The sequence below is a fragment of the Pygocentrus nattereri genome, chromosome 3 (assembly GCF_015220715.1).
Source record: "Pygocentrus nattereri isolate fPygNat1 chromosome 3, fPygNat1.pri, whole genome shotgun sequence".
Taxonomy (NCBI): domain Eukaryota; kingdom Metazoa; phylum Chordata; class Actinopteri; order Characiformes; family Serrasalmidae; genus Pygocentrus; species Pygocentrus nattereri.
The window spans coordinates 40,075,329-40,094,386 of NC_051213.1; the positions used below are offsets into that span (position 1 = coordinate 40,075,329).

Genomic DNA, 19,058 nt, shown 5'->3' on the forward strand with positions numbered 1-19,058 from the left:
ACCTATGGATTAAGAATGGGATGTCACTCAAGTTTATATGCATGTGAAGTCAGACGAGTGAATAATTTTGGAAATATACGGTACATTAGCTTATAAGTGCTTATTTATATTTACACTTCAAAATACAAGGATTTATTTTGGACAGTATAAAGTTGGATCAGGAAACTTTCAGGTTGCTTGCCCAACTAGGCAAGTTCAGAAAAAAAAAATATAACAGTGAACCTTGTAAATATTTAGCATAATATGATCTCAATTAATACCTTGGGTTTGAATAGATCATAACATAATCCTTGTAAATATCAAGGATTTTTTGTGGGACCACAGTTTGAACTAATTTGGTAGAATGGTCCACTTATAGAAGGACCAACTGTAATTTCATATAGATACTTACACAACACATATGTATACTTATGTATATTTACTCAATACAAAATACATATGGAACATACAAATACAGATAATTACATATATGTCTCAGACAGCACAATGCCCCATCAGGCCCATTTCGAAACTTGAGTGTAGACTTGTACAGATATGGTACTTTTTATTTTAAAAATTGTATGCTTTTTATAAAATGTTTAAGAGGGGTGTGTTAGCACCCATGGCATGGGTAACTTGCACATTTTTCATGATACTGAAGGTTTTCTGTGTGTGCATGTTTGTGTGTCCTCAAACCAATGTCTCCCTTATAATATGTGCCTGTATGTGCATAAGTACAGGCTATGACTCCAAGCTTTGGAATTGCCAGAGATTCCAAAGGCCAAATGGAAAATGACAGAACTTAACCCCTACAACTTCAAACAGCGGACTATGGACTCTGGATTTTGGAAAACTTTAATTAAATACACTGTAATTAAAAAAGCTGTATTTAAATAGCAACTTGATTTTTGAGAGTGCAAGGAGAGGGCAGAAAGACTTTCTCCTGAACGCGAGGAATGCCTAATTAAAAGAAATCTGAAACAGGCAGGTATTATGCCAGTAAATGGCTCTAAATGACTGCATTTTTCACGTGTTAATGTGGCGTCACCTTGAATGACAGTGTGTGTCTCTGCATATTAAGACAGCAGCAGTTTTAATCTCAAGCTGCCAATGAAACCTATTATTTAAAAGTCTAAGAAGTCGAAACTGAATACCATGGTGTGGGTGTGGACATGTGTTAGCGGGTGTATGGTTGTGGGTATGTGTATGTGAGGGTATACCCCTACCAAGTGAGCGGTCCTTTGTCTGGTTGGCGGTGCGCACCACAGGCAGGCTAGCCCGGGAGCGTGTACCACGGGTGAAGCCCAGTGGGGCGTCACACTCTGACATGACCTCCAGAGAGTCGAGTGAGGACAGAGAGCCCTGCTCCAACTGCTCCCCACAAGAGGGTACGGGACTGGGGCACAGGCACACTGCTGCACCCTGCTTAGGGCTCCGGGTCTGGAGAAACAACAAAGAAGGAGGTTAGAAATATAAGAGCTTCGATAGCCATCACCAAATGTGTTCTTTCAGACTACTTAAATGTAGAGAAAGGTCCAAATAAATAAATACATACACACATACATACATTTCATGCTCTTCCCACAATAGGCATGTGCTGGTATAAAATGTTACATTTTTCGTTATTATTACATTTTTTAAATTGGTTTTTGCTTTTATAAAGATATGTTCTTTAAAACACAAAACATGCACAATATTTACACTAAAATAAAAATTTTAAATAAAATAAAAATATATCCCCATAATAGTGCTTACTTCGTTCCATTCTTGTACAGGACTGTTAACAGTTAGGATTGGAGTTAAGAAGCCTCCAAGTTTTTTTCCCACACTGGTGTCTACTCATGAATCAGTTTGGCTGATTTACTCAGAAGAAACTGGTCAAAGATCAATGTACTAATATGGTTCATGCCTACACATGAACTCCAGACAACATAGCTTGTAACAGACATTCCAATATTTCAACCTAATGTGGAGGTACTGGGTTCACCTCTGCCAAACTGCTTAGGTTAAGTTCAAGATGTTTTCATACCTTTTATTTCTTACACACGGTTGTGACTGCAAACATAATTGTATTCATGAGACTGGGTATGTTGCAAGTTTTCACTTTTCTAGTGGAAGTTCTCTGTCTGCTCCTCCTTCTGCTGCACTGTGTCTGATTGTTTACAAGCTCTGTTCATGGGCTGTATCCCATGATTAGAGCTGGTCTGCAGTGACAGTGTTTCAAATGTTCCAAAACGTAAGCATTTAATATGAAGTATACCAAATCGCCCTACACCAGCACATGTCTACTAGTGAATCGGTTTGGCCTATTTTAAGTAAACTTGTCAAAAGTCCACGTTAATAGACTTGAGAGTTAAAACACTGGTTTACCTCCATTTTCATTTGGAATAAAAATGCAACAGGCCAAACAGGCTTGTGAGCGAACACAAATGTGTGAATGCATAAATACATTTTCAGCAGCAAGCAACGTACGTCAGCCAAAATCACCCAAACCACAGACAGCTATCAAAAGTCTGGCAACTGTGGTCCAAAATATACTGTCATGGTGTCAGTTCATACTCACGTATGATTTTAAAACAATAGCATGCTGGAGTTAAAGCATTAATGGGGTCTTTAAGCAACAACGGCAGCAGGGATGGTTATGTTGGCCAAAGAAAGACCAGTGATGTGAAACATCAGCTTATTTTAGTGGCTAAAATGTAAGCTTGATGTCATGGTGGTGAACTAGAATACACCTCACAAGAATTAGCATGTGAACTTAACTGTCATGACAACAAACATTGTAACATATGTCAATTACTGGCAACAATAACATGATGCTATTATATGACTGAACAAAGTCTGTCACAACAACTCCTGACATATGCTAAGGATATATGCCAATGACATGCTTATGACAAGGTTATGTCAGAGTTATTTAGCATGGATTAAGTAAAGTATTACCAGACAGTGAAAGACTCATTTCCACCGTTATGGTACGGTTGTTGCTTAATGACCTTAGTTCCATGCGGCTACAGCATTACTGTACATTTACTTCCAGTAGCCTTCTCTCCAAACGCTGATGCTTAACACGCCTCTGTTTTGGGGATGCTACATATGGAAACCATGCTATTGTAAACAACTAAATTCAATGTTTTTAAAAGCAAATGATCTGCCTTTGATAGGAAAGCCTGTAGTCTCAAACTGTACACACATTGTAGGTCAGTTGGGAGAAACAGAAACACACAGGTTAGCTGGAATGCACGTATCTCATTCTCAAAGTAAGTACTGACTCGGGATTGAAGATCGATTTTTAGCAGGTATCTCTGAATATTAAGCTCACAGTGAAAGGAAGACAACATCCCCTGCAAACACTATGCAGAGAAAAAAGAGAGGACAAACGAGAGGTTCATTAAACAAAAATAACAACAACAAAAAAGAACAAATCATTTACAATAACCAAAGGCCTAAGAACACATTAGGGTGCACTGGGACAAACCAGAGATTTTACTTCTATAAATGAATGAAGATTTCACATTCAGCCTCCTGAGCTACAGTAAGTAAAAATATCACTATCATGACAAAACCTTGCATGTCAGAAAGGCTAACTACAGGAATATTATGTACCCAAGCGTATATATTTTTCTCTACAATTAAGTATTTTTATCTTTTCACAATTTCTGCATAACTAAATGGCTAATATTAGTGTTGCCGGCAGGGCTGAAATAAATTATTTTAGGGGACTTGTATTATGACAACTGAATTTCCATTGCAGCATTCCTAAGATGCTTAAAGTCTCACGTGACTGCAGGAAAGTAGCATTTGGTCTCATGCAGGGCAGCAGACAACAGCAGGCTGAGAGTAAAGGTTCTATATTACCAAGTTATAGAGGAGAAGTTTTTTCTTGCTTTGTCAACGAGTGTAGACAGCAGCAAGGACGCTGTAACTACTGGTGAAGTAGGAGCTGTGTATTTCATGTTGCGCAGATTTGCCACCTTCATAGTAATGAGGTGGGAGGGGATAATAATCAAATCAAATCAAATTTATTTATATAGCGCTTTTTACAACTGATGTTGTCACAAAGCAGCTTTACAAAAATGGGAATCACAGCACAGAGAATCAGACAAAACACTGAACATAATATACAATAATAGCACTGATGCTCTCAAGAAGCATACCTGCTTTACAGTAAGAATGTAATGCATTGGAACAAATGCTGTACTAGTATCAGTAGGTCTAGCTATAAAATATTAAAGTATATTTTTACTTTAAGAGTGAACTTGGAGGCTCTAGGAACCAGTGGTGTAAGCACATGAAAGCAGATGAGAGCATGTAGCGACCATTCTAGACCTTTTATGGTTAATTTTGCACATTTTTTGGTTAATATACAGTAGGACATTACCTATAACAACAGTCGTCTGTCTTGGGATAGATTTGTTTAGGACATACTATTAGTTGTGTTTTGCACCAAAAAAAAAAAAGAATTACTCTACATATACAAACATGAGCTCTAAAGGAGTTCCGGACCTGATATTCAGTAACTCACCTTCACTGCTCTGATCACCACTTCCTATCTTTCTCACTCTCCCTCCCTGCTACTCCTGTCCATCTCCTTCAAATGCAGACTGAACACATATCTCTTCTTACAGCACTTAACTGAGCACTGAATTAAGCATTGTAATGTACTGCACTGCACTTATTGCAATGTACTGCAATGTGCTGAGTTCAAACCACAAGAACAACATGGGCCTTTTCTTTCTAGCAGTATCTGAGCTCAGGACCAGCTTTCTCTAACCTATTTTTAACTAGCAAAGATACTTTCTCTAGGTAGACAAAACACTTTTTATAAGAACATGTGCTAAATGCAGTAAATGTAAATGTAAACTGTTGATTGAACAATTAGCCTTAGTACTAGCCTTTTCTGATTTACTGAGCTGGTTGTTAAATAACGTTGTCCAGTGTATCAGCCTCATACTGTATTCTATGTGCCTTATCGAGAAGTGATTGAGTTTTGCTGTGGTAAAGTATTGCTCCAAAGTAGAATCTGGGGCCCACTAGCACGTAGGGGCTATTACCAACAGTGACATTAGAGGCTACATTAGAGATGCATCAATACTATTTGTTTTTCAACCAAGCACAAGGACAGGTACATATTTTTTAGTACTCGCCAATACTGAATAATATTATACTGTGAAACCTACTACGGTGTACAGACTATGATTTATACACTCACACTGTACAAAAATGCTCAGTCCATGCTACATGAAATGCAGCTTCTACAAAGCAAAGGTCTGCGAGGGACTGTTTTTTCAGTCCTGCTCCCGCAAAAAATCAGATTTTTAAATAATTTTTGATAATTTGTCCTGCTCACATCACAAATTACATACATAACGCCTTATTTCACAAATGGCTTATTTCACTGTATTTAAGCTGTATGGCATGCAGAATAAATCTGGATCAGGTCTATTCTCTAAACACCTCTGCACTTCACTGCAGCATCTGGGACTCTGCCGCTTTGCACGTGCAGCCTGTGTGAAAGCGCTCACCAGTTAACATGGGCGTTGAAATGACAAGCAAGACTTTCTGCGTCAATCATGCCATGCAGAAGCAGTATGTGTAAATCAGGCCTATGACAATTTGCATTTTGTTCACGTGAGCAGTTGCTTGAGACTTTTTTCATTTTAACTGTTTTACTGTTATAACCCTATTTCCAAAAAGTTGGGACATTTTACAAAATTTAAATAAAAATAAAACACAATGATATGCAAATGCAAAGACAATATATCAAATGTCGAAATTGAGATATTTTATTGTTTTTTGAAAAATATGCCCATTTTGAATTTAATGCCAACAACACAATGGGGCAACAAAAGAGTGGTATAGTTGTGTAATGCTAAAAGCACCTGGTGGTTAATTAGCAACAGGTCAGTAACGTGATCCTAGAAAGGATGTAAGAGCAGAGCCTTATTCACTGCGTTTGTTCAATAATGCAACAGTGTACACTCGACTTATGTGGTATCAGCAGTATGGGAAAATTGGTATTGGTGAATTTTTATTATTTCATTACAAGTATGAGAAAATGAGCATTATATTGGACTGACCCTAGATACTAGTTTCAGTACTGATGCATCCCTAGTTAATATTTAAATAAAATCAGAGTTATTTGATGTAAAATGCCGTGTTCTAAAGTAACTTGCTGAGTTAGAATCGTTCACAGGGGTGACTGTGATTTCTGCAGCTATCTGATTAGTCAAATGGTCATGTACGCTGCACATGCCAATTTCTTAGATCAAAGTCTAGAAATCCAATTAAGAAATCCAATAAAGAGAGCAGGATTTTAGCTCAGTAATTGAGTTTCTCAGCACATGTGTCCTTTTACTCTGATTTCTTTTGCATTTCTCAGTCTGCACATGTGCATAAACAGACCATAGTACTGGAAATTAGCAAGCTTAACAAAGCCCGTATGAGACGAGAACAAAATATTTTTGGAGCGATGATGAAAATAACTATATGCTTGATGAAATAAACAATTTAAATATTCTTTATTTTCTACATGATATATTAATATTTTCAGGTAAATTGACAAATTTTAAAAATCTTGAAAAAAAAGCCGCAGCTTGATGCTTGAGTTTTGCTTATGTGTCTTCTGTAAGTTTAAAGGTGGGTTGCAAAGCATGAATCCGATTATTGCCATACTCATTATCCAATTACCCATGCGTAATTGGATTACTCAAAAAAACGGATTTTCTGCAGTTATTAGTTTTTATGTGCATGTAAAAGCACTCAGATGCACTGTTTTACTTTTGACTGTGGTTTTGATAAGATAATAGTATTGTATGATATCAAGTTTCAGACATCACACAGGATCACATCTTTTTAGACAACAATAAAGTGAAATTGCTTTTTATTTATTGGGTGGTGTATGGCACTGTACTTCACTCTGGGCTACCTATGTTTCCTTCTTTCAATCTTATGATGTATATGGGACACGCCAACCATATTAAGCCAAAATACTTGATAATGTGATTTGTCACTGAAAACCCCATGTAGAGAAGCAGCTGCTGAGACTCATGTTTTCTCAACAGGGCTTCATATTTGCAGCTTTCTGTCATTTTTTAAATGAAGCAGTAACATATAACTACTGCTCCAACTCAAGAGAAACAGAACTAGCTAACTTTGAGTTTTCTCCTCATTCCAGTAGTTGACAACTTTGGATTATATCTTTACAAATGAGCATATCTGATGTATAAGCATGGTTATTTGTACCTTGTGGTAAGCACTGTTGGTACTGTGTTACTGTTCTATCTACTACTCCTCTTTTGAATATATTTTTTCTTAATAAAAGCAACTATAGGGCCCTCCCGGGCCCTGTTCTGAGTTCTTAGAAGAATTTGCTGATTATTTTTTATCAAGTTTAATAACATTTTTAAATAAAACAATTGTCTGAGATTTTAATCTTCACAAAATCACAGGTTTCACTGAGTAAGGCATTTGTATCTATTTGAGTCTCTGCTGTCACTCATTATTGCATGCACAGTATTGACTTAATTTTGACCTTTGTGTAAACATGGATCATTTAGCCAGCTGAATATACTATAAATATTCCAATTTGCCTGAAAAGATGGTCTTACCCACTACAAAACTGCTTCCACACAAATATTCCAGATTTTGAGCACAATGTAACTACTACAATGAGGCTGGAATCATTAAATCCTGGAATCAACTTACTTCAATTAACAGAGCTCATAAAAACTTCTACTTGCATACTAGATCCAATTCCTATGAGCTTGCTCAAAGACATTTTACCAAAAATAACCAGGTCTCTTTTGTTAATAATGTTGGGAACTGTTTTATTTTCTAGTTTTCTGTACTTTTCCCTGTTTTAGTTGTTGTTCATTGGTAAGCACTTCAATGCTGAGGAGCTGTTTTGAGAAGCCAACTATGTTCGGTTCTTGTGGTTTGAACAGTTATAGCAAATGACTTTTACAACAGTCCCTAAGGACAGGAACAAGACAATCAGTTTACATCAGCTCTGTTGCTTTTCTGACAATGAGGTATTTACAACAGGTTTCAGATCTCCCATCAATCTGTATGACTCTCTTGGGGTGAAGAGATTTAAGTATAAAGCTATGGGTCCAAAACCTGGTCTTTAGACTGGGCGCCAGTGACTGAGAAGGACAGAGTGCTCTTTATAACCATAATTAAACCTTGGATTAAGAAACCTAATCTTGGTCTCCATGAGCTATCAAACTACAGACATATCTCAAATCTTCCCTTTATATAAAAATAGCATAGAAAATACATATATTAAAAATATCTCTTCTTATTCTCAAACTAAGGAAATGTATCTTTGCTGGTTCTGCTTGATCTCAGTGCTGCATTTCAAACAACAGACAATGTCATCCCACTAGAAAGTTTTGCAGGAGTACCAGGAGTAGCTCTTTCCTGGTTCAGATTTTACCTCTATCAGTTTGTAAACAGTGTATCATTTGATCAAACAAAAGTAAAGTATGGTGCTCCACAAGGCTCTGTTTTAGGACCTTGATTCATATGATCTATGCTACCACATAGTGGGTAAGCTAGAGTTGAGTACTGATCTACTGATGTGAAGATTATTAACATATGCATGCTGTAACTAACTACATGCCAAAACCCACAATCATAAAAAGTTTCTATGCTTGAGTTAATATGTGGTTAGACAGGTTTCTTAAAAATTAAATTTAGAAGTACAAAGTTTATGCAGCATTCAAATATTTCAGTGACAATTGTACTATACAGCAGCATACACACCCACATCCACCATCCTCTCTTCAAAGAGCATGATAAAATCTTTTTTAAAAAAAATATAACCACTAGAGATAGATTAGAAAACTAGACATACATTTAAACAAACCTGTTTCTACTTACAGCACAAGCTAGAATCACTGTAAAACATGCAACTCATTTTCATTATTTATATGCACATAAAAACAGCATAAAAGGAGACTCTATAATCTACTCATTCTAATTCTTATCCTGCTGTAACAACAACAATTTATCAGACAAAACCTCTTAATGATATTAATGATATTTTGATATATCACAAGTCTTATAGAAGAAAATGCACTGAAAAGTCTAACCCAAAATCATAAACCTATTAAAGATCTTTTCCTGGAAAAATAATACAACAATAAGGAAGCATACTAATGCAGCAGGAACTAAAAAACAGTCACCAAAACTCTGGGTACAATGATTTTTATTCAAAATTTGACATACTGTACTGCACCACATCCAACTAAACAATACTAATTATGCTCTCTTTGTGATGAAACATGTAGCTGGTCAGTGTTCTTTTAGTCCAGATAGGCATATGGTTTAACCTGACAATGCAATATCATCATAATGATAGCATCCTAATTTTCCCCCCAAAAATGACATTATTGTCTTTTTCCCTTGGTTGCCTATGAGCATTCTAATGTATGGGCACAGCCTCCAGTGGACTCCCTGACTGTGTCTGCAAGCCGCAACAAATTCTGACACGGAGGCAAATCAACTGACAGAAACGTGAATGGGCAGGCACAGGCCGTACTGTTGCACCATTTAAGGTGGATGGGAAAAATCTGAACAAAAAGCTGGCAAGTTAGAAGCTGACTTCAGCTTAGTGTTAACAATACAGTTCAAATACAAAACCTTTGATTAGCTGGCTAACAAAACAGAAAATCTCTTCATACAAGTAAGGCCGTGTTGATTTGATTTGATTTCCAGCCTGTGCCATACTGAGGTGCCTGCATCTTAGATTTCTGTCTATTAGCCAGCTAATCAAATGTTTTGCATTTCAACTAAATTAACATCTTTTTAAAATTTAAATAAAATGTGCCAGCTTCTTGTTCAAATTGTCCTGCTCCACCTTCAACAGTGCAGCACACATTGTAATAACAGGAAATTCTGAACAAGAAGCTGGCGAATATGAAGCGAACTTCAGCCTCATATTGTTAACTATAAATCTGTAACTTCAAAATGTTCTGAATGCAAGCTGCATGAACATTAAGCATGCTACCTCCCTCTTTGGGGGGAGCAAGTGCCCTACAGTCGACAGGAGAAAGGCTGTTTGTATTGAATAACTGATGTCAAACTTGGCCTCTTCTCTGTAAGACTCTTCAATTTGGTGAAGCCATTGAAGTTAATTTAGCTCCACCCAGAAGGGCTTTATTGATAGATGACTTTTTTATTGTATTGATACACAATTGAAAAGTTTATGCTTCACATATTTTGCCAATTATGATGCAGAGGTTTATGGTTGTAGCATTCTGTGACAGGGTTCTCAACTCCAGTCATAACCGCAAAGAGTCCAATATGAAAGTGATATACAGTGAGTCATTATGTGGACATTTTCTATTTTTCTTTTTAAAGATTAGTTTACTGTAGATATTGCCCAGTATACTGCTACTTAAAATGACTTTCAGAACATATCTTTATGATATTAAAAAAAAATTTCACTATAATATTGTAAACTATGATAAAAGATAAGGTAATTATCGTGATCAGTTTTAGATTTTTATACCAGCACATGCCTACTATATTGTTAACATGTTATACATATGCATGAACTCAGAAGAATACAGTGACTACTGTATAAAAAGATTCATAACAGAGCTTATGAACATGAGATTGAGACATTTTTATCTTTGAAGCTGATTTTATACTGGGATTCCCCCTGCTTCATTAAACATTCACTCTTGAGCCCTGAGGTTCACATCCTGGCCTAGTTTTCCCATGATCTTCAAACACTCTGCTTGTGAAAACAGCTTGTCTGATGTTTCCGTCTGGTCAAAACCAGCAGAACAGACACTTGAGAATGGACAGATGTCCTGAGACTGAAACTAAGCAGTCAAAGAGGTGAAAGAGAAAGACTGAAGGACTGCACTGTCAGCTTCTTTGTGTGTGACTCATGAGAAAATGATATGAGATTAGAGGAGAAGGTTACAAAACAAAGAGCGCTTTGTTCCTTCTTACACTCCTTCTACACTTGCTGTTACACTCTACTCTCACAACACATGAAAGTTTACAGGTTTCCAGCATGACAGAAAAAAGGTAAAAAAGAGTAGAGATGCTCTACTATAAGATAGTGACCTGTGAATATAACTCATTCAACTTTTGAAACAATATAACTATATATTTATTTCATTTAAATTGTATTAGGGATGGCATAGCTTTTGGATACATGAATACCCAAACTTCTTAGTATTTGCTTCCTTGAAGCAACATAACTATCTCTAGGTGCCATTGTTGATAAACACGGCATCAGTTTTCACTGTTACGCTGATAACACACAATTATATATAAATCAACCAAACCAGATGGTACTTTGAGGACTGTATAAAACACATAAAAGACTGGATGTCTAGGAACTTTTTCTTACTCAACTCAGACAAAACAGAGAATGTTAGAAACAAACTGTCTAATTTAACACAAACTTTAAGAAATTATCTTTTATCTATATTTTGTGTATATTCTTTCTATATTTTGACAGGATGCAAAAGGCGGAACTTGGAAGTGCGCAAGTGCGGCGCCTGGACACTCTGTGATGTGGACACAACAAAAACGCACCTGGATGAGGGAGACACCCAACCAAATGTTAAGAAGAGCCATTTTGTCCTTTCAAAAAAATCAAACCACTTTGGAAGCCACAACATTTTATGTCCAATATGCCTCAGCATGTGATAATGTCCTAGTACATGCTAAAAATATGAATGTAAATGCAGACATACTTTGCTCTGCTTTAAGCTTTAGCTATAGCCACTTTACTCCCATCTCCACCACAAACTTTTCTTCAAAAGTATAAGTTTCTTTTTAAATGTCTCTCGATATTCGACTGTTTTACGAGGCTGAAGTCAGCTTGTCATTCTCCAGCTTCTTGTTCGAATCTTCCTGTTCCACCTTAATTTCTGCCTGAGGCGCCAGAGTGCAAATGCGGCACCATTTAAGGTGGAACGGGACAATTAGAATGAGAAGCTGACTTCAGCTTTGCAACGTGTTTGACAGTGTCTTGTTGCAGAATGAACATACCAAGAAGCCAACTGTAGGGCTTAAAAGTACAAATAAGTCCATTTGTCCCCAGATGTTCGTCTTAACCTCTCGCTTTGCTTTTTTTTAGCTACTAGCTAGGCGAGACTGTGCATTGTTATGTGACCTGCAGTCTGCACGCCAGCCTTCAGGGTTATAGAGTGGTGAATTTGCAACATTTATGACCATTTTTTAGTTAAAACAGTGTTAGAACGATCAGCAGATTTATTTTGCTGCAAATGAGGATTTTATTTTTATCAGGAAAGTAAAAAAGCCGCATGGAAGCAGTTTGGCTTCTATGAAGTTAAAAGGGACCTGGATAAAAGGCACACTTTTATGCAAGTTGTGTCACACTAAACTTAAATACTTTGGAAACGACAAACATGAGAAACCATATTACACATTTCCACCTGTTTTCCGTCCAGCTGTACTTGCTGCCAACCAGAGGACCATCAAGCCATGCCAACGCTTCCACCCAACTCAGAAACGAATTACAAACTCTATCGCAACTTTTATTGCCAATGACTTGCGTCCATGCACAGTCTTTGATAACCAGGGCTTTTGCACTATGTTGCACACTTTGGAGCTGAGATACAGTGTCCAGTCTCTAAGATATTTTACTGACACAGTGACACTCTACAACAAAACCAGAACTGAAGTTATGAAATCCCTGAAGAAAACAGGTAGGAAAATTGTAACATGTGCTGCGTGGACATTATTTCACTGTAACTGCATTTTATCGCAGATGAGTGGCAGTGAATGAGGGCCTTTCAGTTCGCTTGCCACATCACTTCCATTTGTTTTATTAATAAATTCAATTTAGGTCATTACAAATACTTTGCTTTAAAACTACCAAGTCCTCACACAGTGAGAAAAAAGAAATCCTGTATAGAAAAAAAGGTGTATCAATAATCATTTTATAATCACATCACAGCCCTCTGAATCGTAATCGCATTGAATCATGTGGTGATTAGAGATTCCCATCCCTAGTACCTAGAATTAATAAAGTAACATCAGGGTAGGTTAGAAGGTAGAGCCTTTTCATACAAAGCCCTGCAGCTTTGGAATAACCTTCCAGTCAGTGTGTGGGACTCAGACACAGCCTCAGTCTTTAAGTCTAGGCTAAAAACCTACTTGTACAAGTCTTTGGTAATTAGTTTTTCTTGTTAGATGAAAGGTGAACATCTTGTTGTACATGGATATAGAGCATTACAGTAAACTGGGAGTGTTGCTGCTGACATCTCAGGGAGCTCCCATGTCTGTTACCTTTACAGTTAGGCTGTAACAGCTAGACCTGCTGGAGTCTCTGCTGCACTCTGTTAACACTGTAAACTGATCAGTCATTCTTTACAGAACTAATTGTCTGTGTGTTTTGAACAGCTATCCATCCTGTGCAGTCTGATGCAATTGCATTTTCTGATTGGGTGTCCACTGCTCACCAGCCTTCTGGACTACTTTGACCACCATGGCACCGCCCACTGTACAACGCTGTGCAAACCACACCTGAATAAACCGACCCTCCTGATGCTGCTGCTACACAGACTCAAACATTATAATCTTTATAAAAATCTTTATAAACTTAATAAAAAATATAATCATTGCTTCACCTGTTTTTCCCCCTTTTCTGTATTTTAATATTTTATACTAATGTTAAAACCTTATCCTCTGTTCATCTTGCTCTGGTGTTACTGTTTGCTATCCGATGTCGACCAGAGGATGGGTTCCCTTGAGTCTTGGCTCCTCTCAAGATTTCTTCCTCTTGTTTTTAGGGATTGTTTTTCTTGCTACTGTCGCCACTGGCTTGCTCATAGGGGCTCAGATCCGGATTTTTCAGTGAAGCTGCTTCGCGACAATGCCTGTCAAAAAGTGCTATGCATATAAACTTTGACTTGACTATTTATTTAATTTCAATTGTATTAGGTATGGTATGGCTATTTGAATACATGAATATCCAAACTATTCTTAGTATTTGCTTCCTTAAAATACACTGCAAAAGTAGCTGTGGATGGCAACAAGACAGCATTTGCACAGTCATTGTCTGAACAAAACTTTGTATTTCTAAAATGAAACTTGACAAGAGAGAGAAAAATATTCTTTACCTGAAATGGGACTGATTTTAACAAGTATTTCATACCATTTCTATTGGTTCATTTTGTAATTTTACCACAATGTAAAGGGTAGCTGCAGTTTTTTAATTATGCAATAAAAAAACTCCAAAAACAAACATAGGTTTTAGCACGACTGTGACAATATATTTTAAAATAAAATTCTTTTAGATGCTTAAGTAAATCTATATCCTTGATTTTTTTAAATAGGAGCCATTTTAGCAACCAAAGTAAACCTGTAATATTTTTATTGTGCAAAATAGTAAGAACCAAACTGAATTACATATTGGTATGTCGATACTGCTGTCTGGCAAAAATGGCATCATGTCTGAATTTCTCCAGAGCTGAATTGGCTGTTTTTCAAAAGCTGTATGTCAGCTTTTTGTTCAAATTTTCCATAACACCCTAAACAAAGCTTCATCAATTTTCAAGTCATTTTCTCATAAGTATGTCTGATTTTACAGTATACAAATTTTACAGTAATTCACTCTTTAGTTTGTGCTTCATAGTCAAGGCTGGGAGACTGCAATGCTGTCTGATGCAGCTGAACGAGTTAGGTAGCTCCTCAGTCAGGCCTCACTGGTATGGTGTTAATGTTAAGTAAAGGTTTCCACAAAAGAAGGCAAACTAGAAAACCTTATAAGAGACAGACATCCAAAGGTGCAGTTTTACATTTCTATACACTGTTTCCATTTTTTAATTCTGTCTTGATAAAGTTGCACCAAAAGTGGCTGGCAGAAAGGCAGTATAACAGACTATGTCTGCCTATGTCACATTACATGAGAAAGTTATGAAGAATGCAGCCTCAATCATATTTGTTTAGCTTTCTCACTCTTGACCAAAACTGTCACATGCGCACTCTGCCACAATGGCAGAAGCAGCCCAATGGCACGTTAACATTTGGCTCCTCCTGCTTAGCGATTTCATCACTTGATCCATTTTTTTGTCCAACCCACAGATAGAGAATTCCATTTAATGCATATTCCTGTCGAAAGAAGTCATAGAACCTGCTAAAATTGTCTGTTGGCTCCTGGTGGTTTTCAATAGTCACTAATGGTATTCTGTGTTTTCCTGATGGGTTGATATTACAGCGTAAAAGTATTCAAATAATTTGATTATATCAACCATTAAGCCAATTACTGTTTGGAAGCAAACCTATCAGCTTTTATTCCTGATGGTTCTAATCGTCTTCAGCATGGCTTCTGTGAGTTTCAACAGCCTTTTTGTTTTTCTGTGAATAATCACGACATTGTCTTATCGTCATGGTAGGTTTTATTTTGAAACTTTCCATATTAAATTACCTTATTATCGGTATGACAACATTAATTTATGTTCAGTGTAACTCTTGCTGCCCATGGTTCTTTCTTCATAAAACCGATAGAAACTTTCCGGGAGTGACCAGCCACAAGCACACTGATGACTCATCTAGGAGGTCATGAAAGAACTCAGACGAACATCTAAAGAACCTCAGTTAAAGTCTAGGTACATGATTCCTCAATACGCAAAACAGTGGGCAAAAAATGGCATCCAAGGGAGAGTTACATCTGACATCTGACATAAACACCACATTCCACCCTAAGAGCATCACACCAACAGTCAAACATGGTAGCGGTAGGAGAATGTCCACCTGTCATTTCATGACCTAAAGCTCAAGTGCAGTTAGTTAATGCAGCAGGACAATGATCCAAAGCACACAGCAAGTCCATCTTTGAATGGCTTAAAAGACAAAATTTGGTTTTGGAGTGGCCAAGTTCTGACTTGAATCCTACTGATACGCTGTGGCAAGACCTTAAACAGGCAGTTCTTGATCATGAACCCTCCAGTGTAGCCAAATTAAAACAATTCTGCAAAGAAGAGTGAGCCAAAATTCCTCCACAGCGATGTAAAAAAGACTCACTGAAGTTATCACAAACATCTGAGTGCAGTTGTTACTGCCAAGGACGGCACAGCCAGTTATTAGGTTTAGGGGACAATTACTTTTTCACAACAGTGATGATGTTTTCAACAAATCTTTATCTTCACTATAGATGTGATCATTAAAAAGCTGCAATTCATGTTTACTCATGTTGTCTTCATATTATATTAAAACTAGTTACACAATCTGAAAATTTCAATTGTGACAAAAATACAAGAAATCAGGTGAGGAGCAAACACTTTTTTGCAGCACTCTCTGCACATTCCTCAGCAACGTGTAACTAAGAAATAAATGATGTTTTATGTATTCCTTTCCCCCCCAGCATTCCTTTTTTCCCTCTTTGTCCAATGAGAACCAGATGACCATCCTGAGTTCTGTTAATAGTGGGGATCTGCGGTTGTAATTTCTCAACAGGATGCAGATGTTACACAAGGAAGGTAGAGGTGTGAGCACACATATCAGAGTAATGTAATACATATGCAGTCACATGCTCATATTATGGCTGAACAATTTGGGGAAAACACACTATATAGCCTATATAGGACACAGGGCCATCACACCTATATAGGCTTGTTCAACATTCCACAACAAAATGGACATTAATATGAAGCTGTCCCCCCTTTTGCAGACATAATAGCCCCCCACTATTCTGGGAATGCTTTCTAATGGTTTTTGAAGTTTGTCTGTGGAAAGGTCTGTGGAAATTCCAAATGATTTTGTATGTCACTGCATGCTGGAGCATTAACATCACCCATCACTTGAACTAAAGGGCCTAGCCCAAACCCTGAAAAATAGTCCCAGACCATTGTCCCTCCTTCACCACTTTACTGTTGGCATCACACATTCTGGTAGGTAGAATATCCATTTAGTATTTGGCCATACTGTGTATTTAATTGTTATATTTCCCAATATTTTGACTGTGAATGCAAGCTGCCTACAAATTAAGTTCTAAGCCTTTGTTTTCGCCAAGAAGACCAGGTAAAATTCCCCCAATGTTGAGACAATCTGGAGTAATGCAAAATATATTTAAAACTGTGCTTCTTAAAACACAATTTTGATATACAATGATAAATCATTCAAATCAAACCCATACTGTCAAAGCTCACACACACTATTGTCCGGTAAATATTAGTACACAATTTCTATTTATGGGTTGAATTTAATATATTGGAAAAATAAACTAGGCCACAACTTTTGCATAGGCCATATCTCATTTTTTGTGTTTCTATGTTTGTTTTCTTTGTGTTAAATTCAGGAAATAAACAGTAATTAATCATTAAAATGTACAGAAGTGTGTTCTCTGTATTGGATGTGTTATCTTAATTTCACTACAAAATGTACAAAACACCTGACCAGAGGCACTCAAATGTTTGCATTTGGCTGTGAAAACTAGAGAGGGAAGGACTTATCAGCTACAGTCGCTATCAGCTGATATTCCTCTAACTTAGCTGATCCAGAGAGCTGATCAGTAATGTAAAACATATTAACCGTATTTTGCCTGAGGCACCAGAATGTTGCACCATTTAAAGTGAAAAAGGAAAATTTAATCAAGAAGCTAGCAAACAGGACGCTTAGCCCTGTCATATCTATTTCACTAATAAAAAAAATCCTGAAGTCTATTACATATTTGGCTTCTATTTTGCTGTAAACTTGCTGTGTGAAGCTTCGAGGATTCGATTCAATTAGCACGTTAGCATCTCAGTGCTAACCTTGGCTTAGCTTACATGACCTAGAGCCTTGGCAAGGCTAAAAATTTTAATTAGAAGCTGGGGCCATATTACAGAAACATCTTAATTCTGAAATCTTATCCATCTAGTTACATGACTACATCAGTTAAGCCTGAAATTAAGACAGACTCTATTAATGAACAACAGTTGTAAAGTTCATAATCTCATCCTAACTCCAGATTTTAAAAAAATATATATATATATTACAGAAACATCCTAATTAGATCAAATTTTCCAAAGTCTGTCCTAACTTTAAGACAACCCCTGTGGTATCATAACTTCTGTTTTAACCACCAGTTTCTATCGCTTTTAGACAACCGTTACACACAGCATAGTTCACTACTAACGTAATGGCGTTGCATTTATTTATAGGCTACTGCAAAATGGTGGTTTCACTTGTGATATGTATTTCTTTTCTAACTCTGCGTTTTACAAATTCCAGACATTATCTTATTACCTTCACGTGTTAATGTTGAAGAAAACTCGAGACAGAGTTGATCATGTGGCTGTTTATTGGAAGGAGTGAAGTTAGTGCAGTAAGCTAAAGTGTATGGGAAATGAAAACTGAAATAGAGCAGCAGCAACACTTTGAAAAAAGGCATGGGGAATACTCAACAATATTCTTAATCTCCAGTTTACTGCACTTTCATTTTGTTTTGACCTTTTAAACATTGGTAACAGTAGCTGTAGCTTGCATTTTTTACATTATTTTGATTACGTGTTTACATTTCAGCTGTGCACATATGTTCTAGTGTGCTTACTGTTTATCATGTGTTAATTTAGCCTACACCATGTGAGCTTTGGTGAAAAAAAATGCTAAATCACAAAATGTGGCTGTAAAGAAAAAGAAATCAAAATCAAATAATTCTCATAGCAGTGCATCTATAATAAAACGTTATTGACTGGTGCAAAAAGACAAAAATATAAAATTAGGCTGTCACGCTCAAATCACTCAAACAGTTCTACCCCACAAGAAGCTAACAGTATATAATGTGTGTGGATTTGTTATTGGATCGTTTTTCTCAATATTGGCTTAACACCAATCTCTAGTATTACCAACTATAGATATACATACCTAGATGATGTGTTGCCTGTTCTCTATCTGAGGTGATACGTCTGCCTGCCATGTTGGAGCAGTCAACAAATTCACTTGAATTAAGAGGTGAGGAGTTCTCAGGATTGAATCAGCTACAATTTTCCTATTACTCAACCAATTTTCACCAAGTTTGTTTTGTTATAATCCTCAGACATGGATTTACCTAGGTTGCATGGACTACTCTCAGTAGTTTTTATACCTTTAGTAACTGATGG

The 19,058-nt window shown here is 36.9% G+C and overlaps 1 protein-coding gene across 11 annotated transcripts in view; it reads right to left on the reverse strand.

Annotated features, from left to right (window-relative positions):
* si:ch211-285f17.1 (sickle tail protein) overlaps positions 1–19,058 on the reverse strand; it is a 269,763-nt gene that overhangs the window by 88,496 nt on the left and 162,209 nt on the right. For all 11 annotated transcript variants that reach the window (XM_037536688.1, XM_017715950.2, XM_017715949.2 and 8 more), the window contains one exon: positions 1,206–1,419. In XM_037536688.1, coding sequence (XP_037392585.1) covers positions 1,206–1,419 — 214 coding nt within the window. The remainder of the gene's footprint in view (positions 1–1,205; positions 1,420–19,058) is intronic.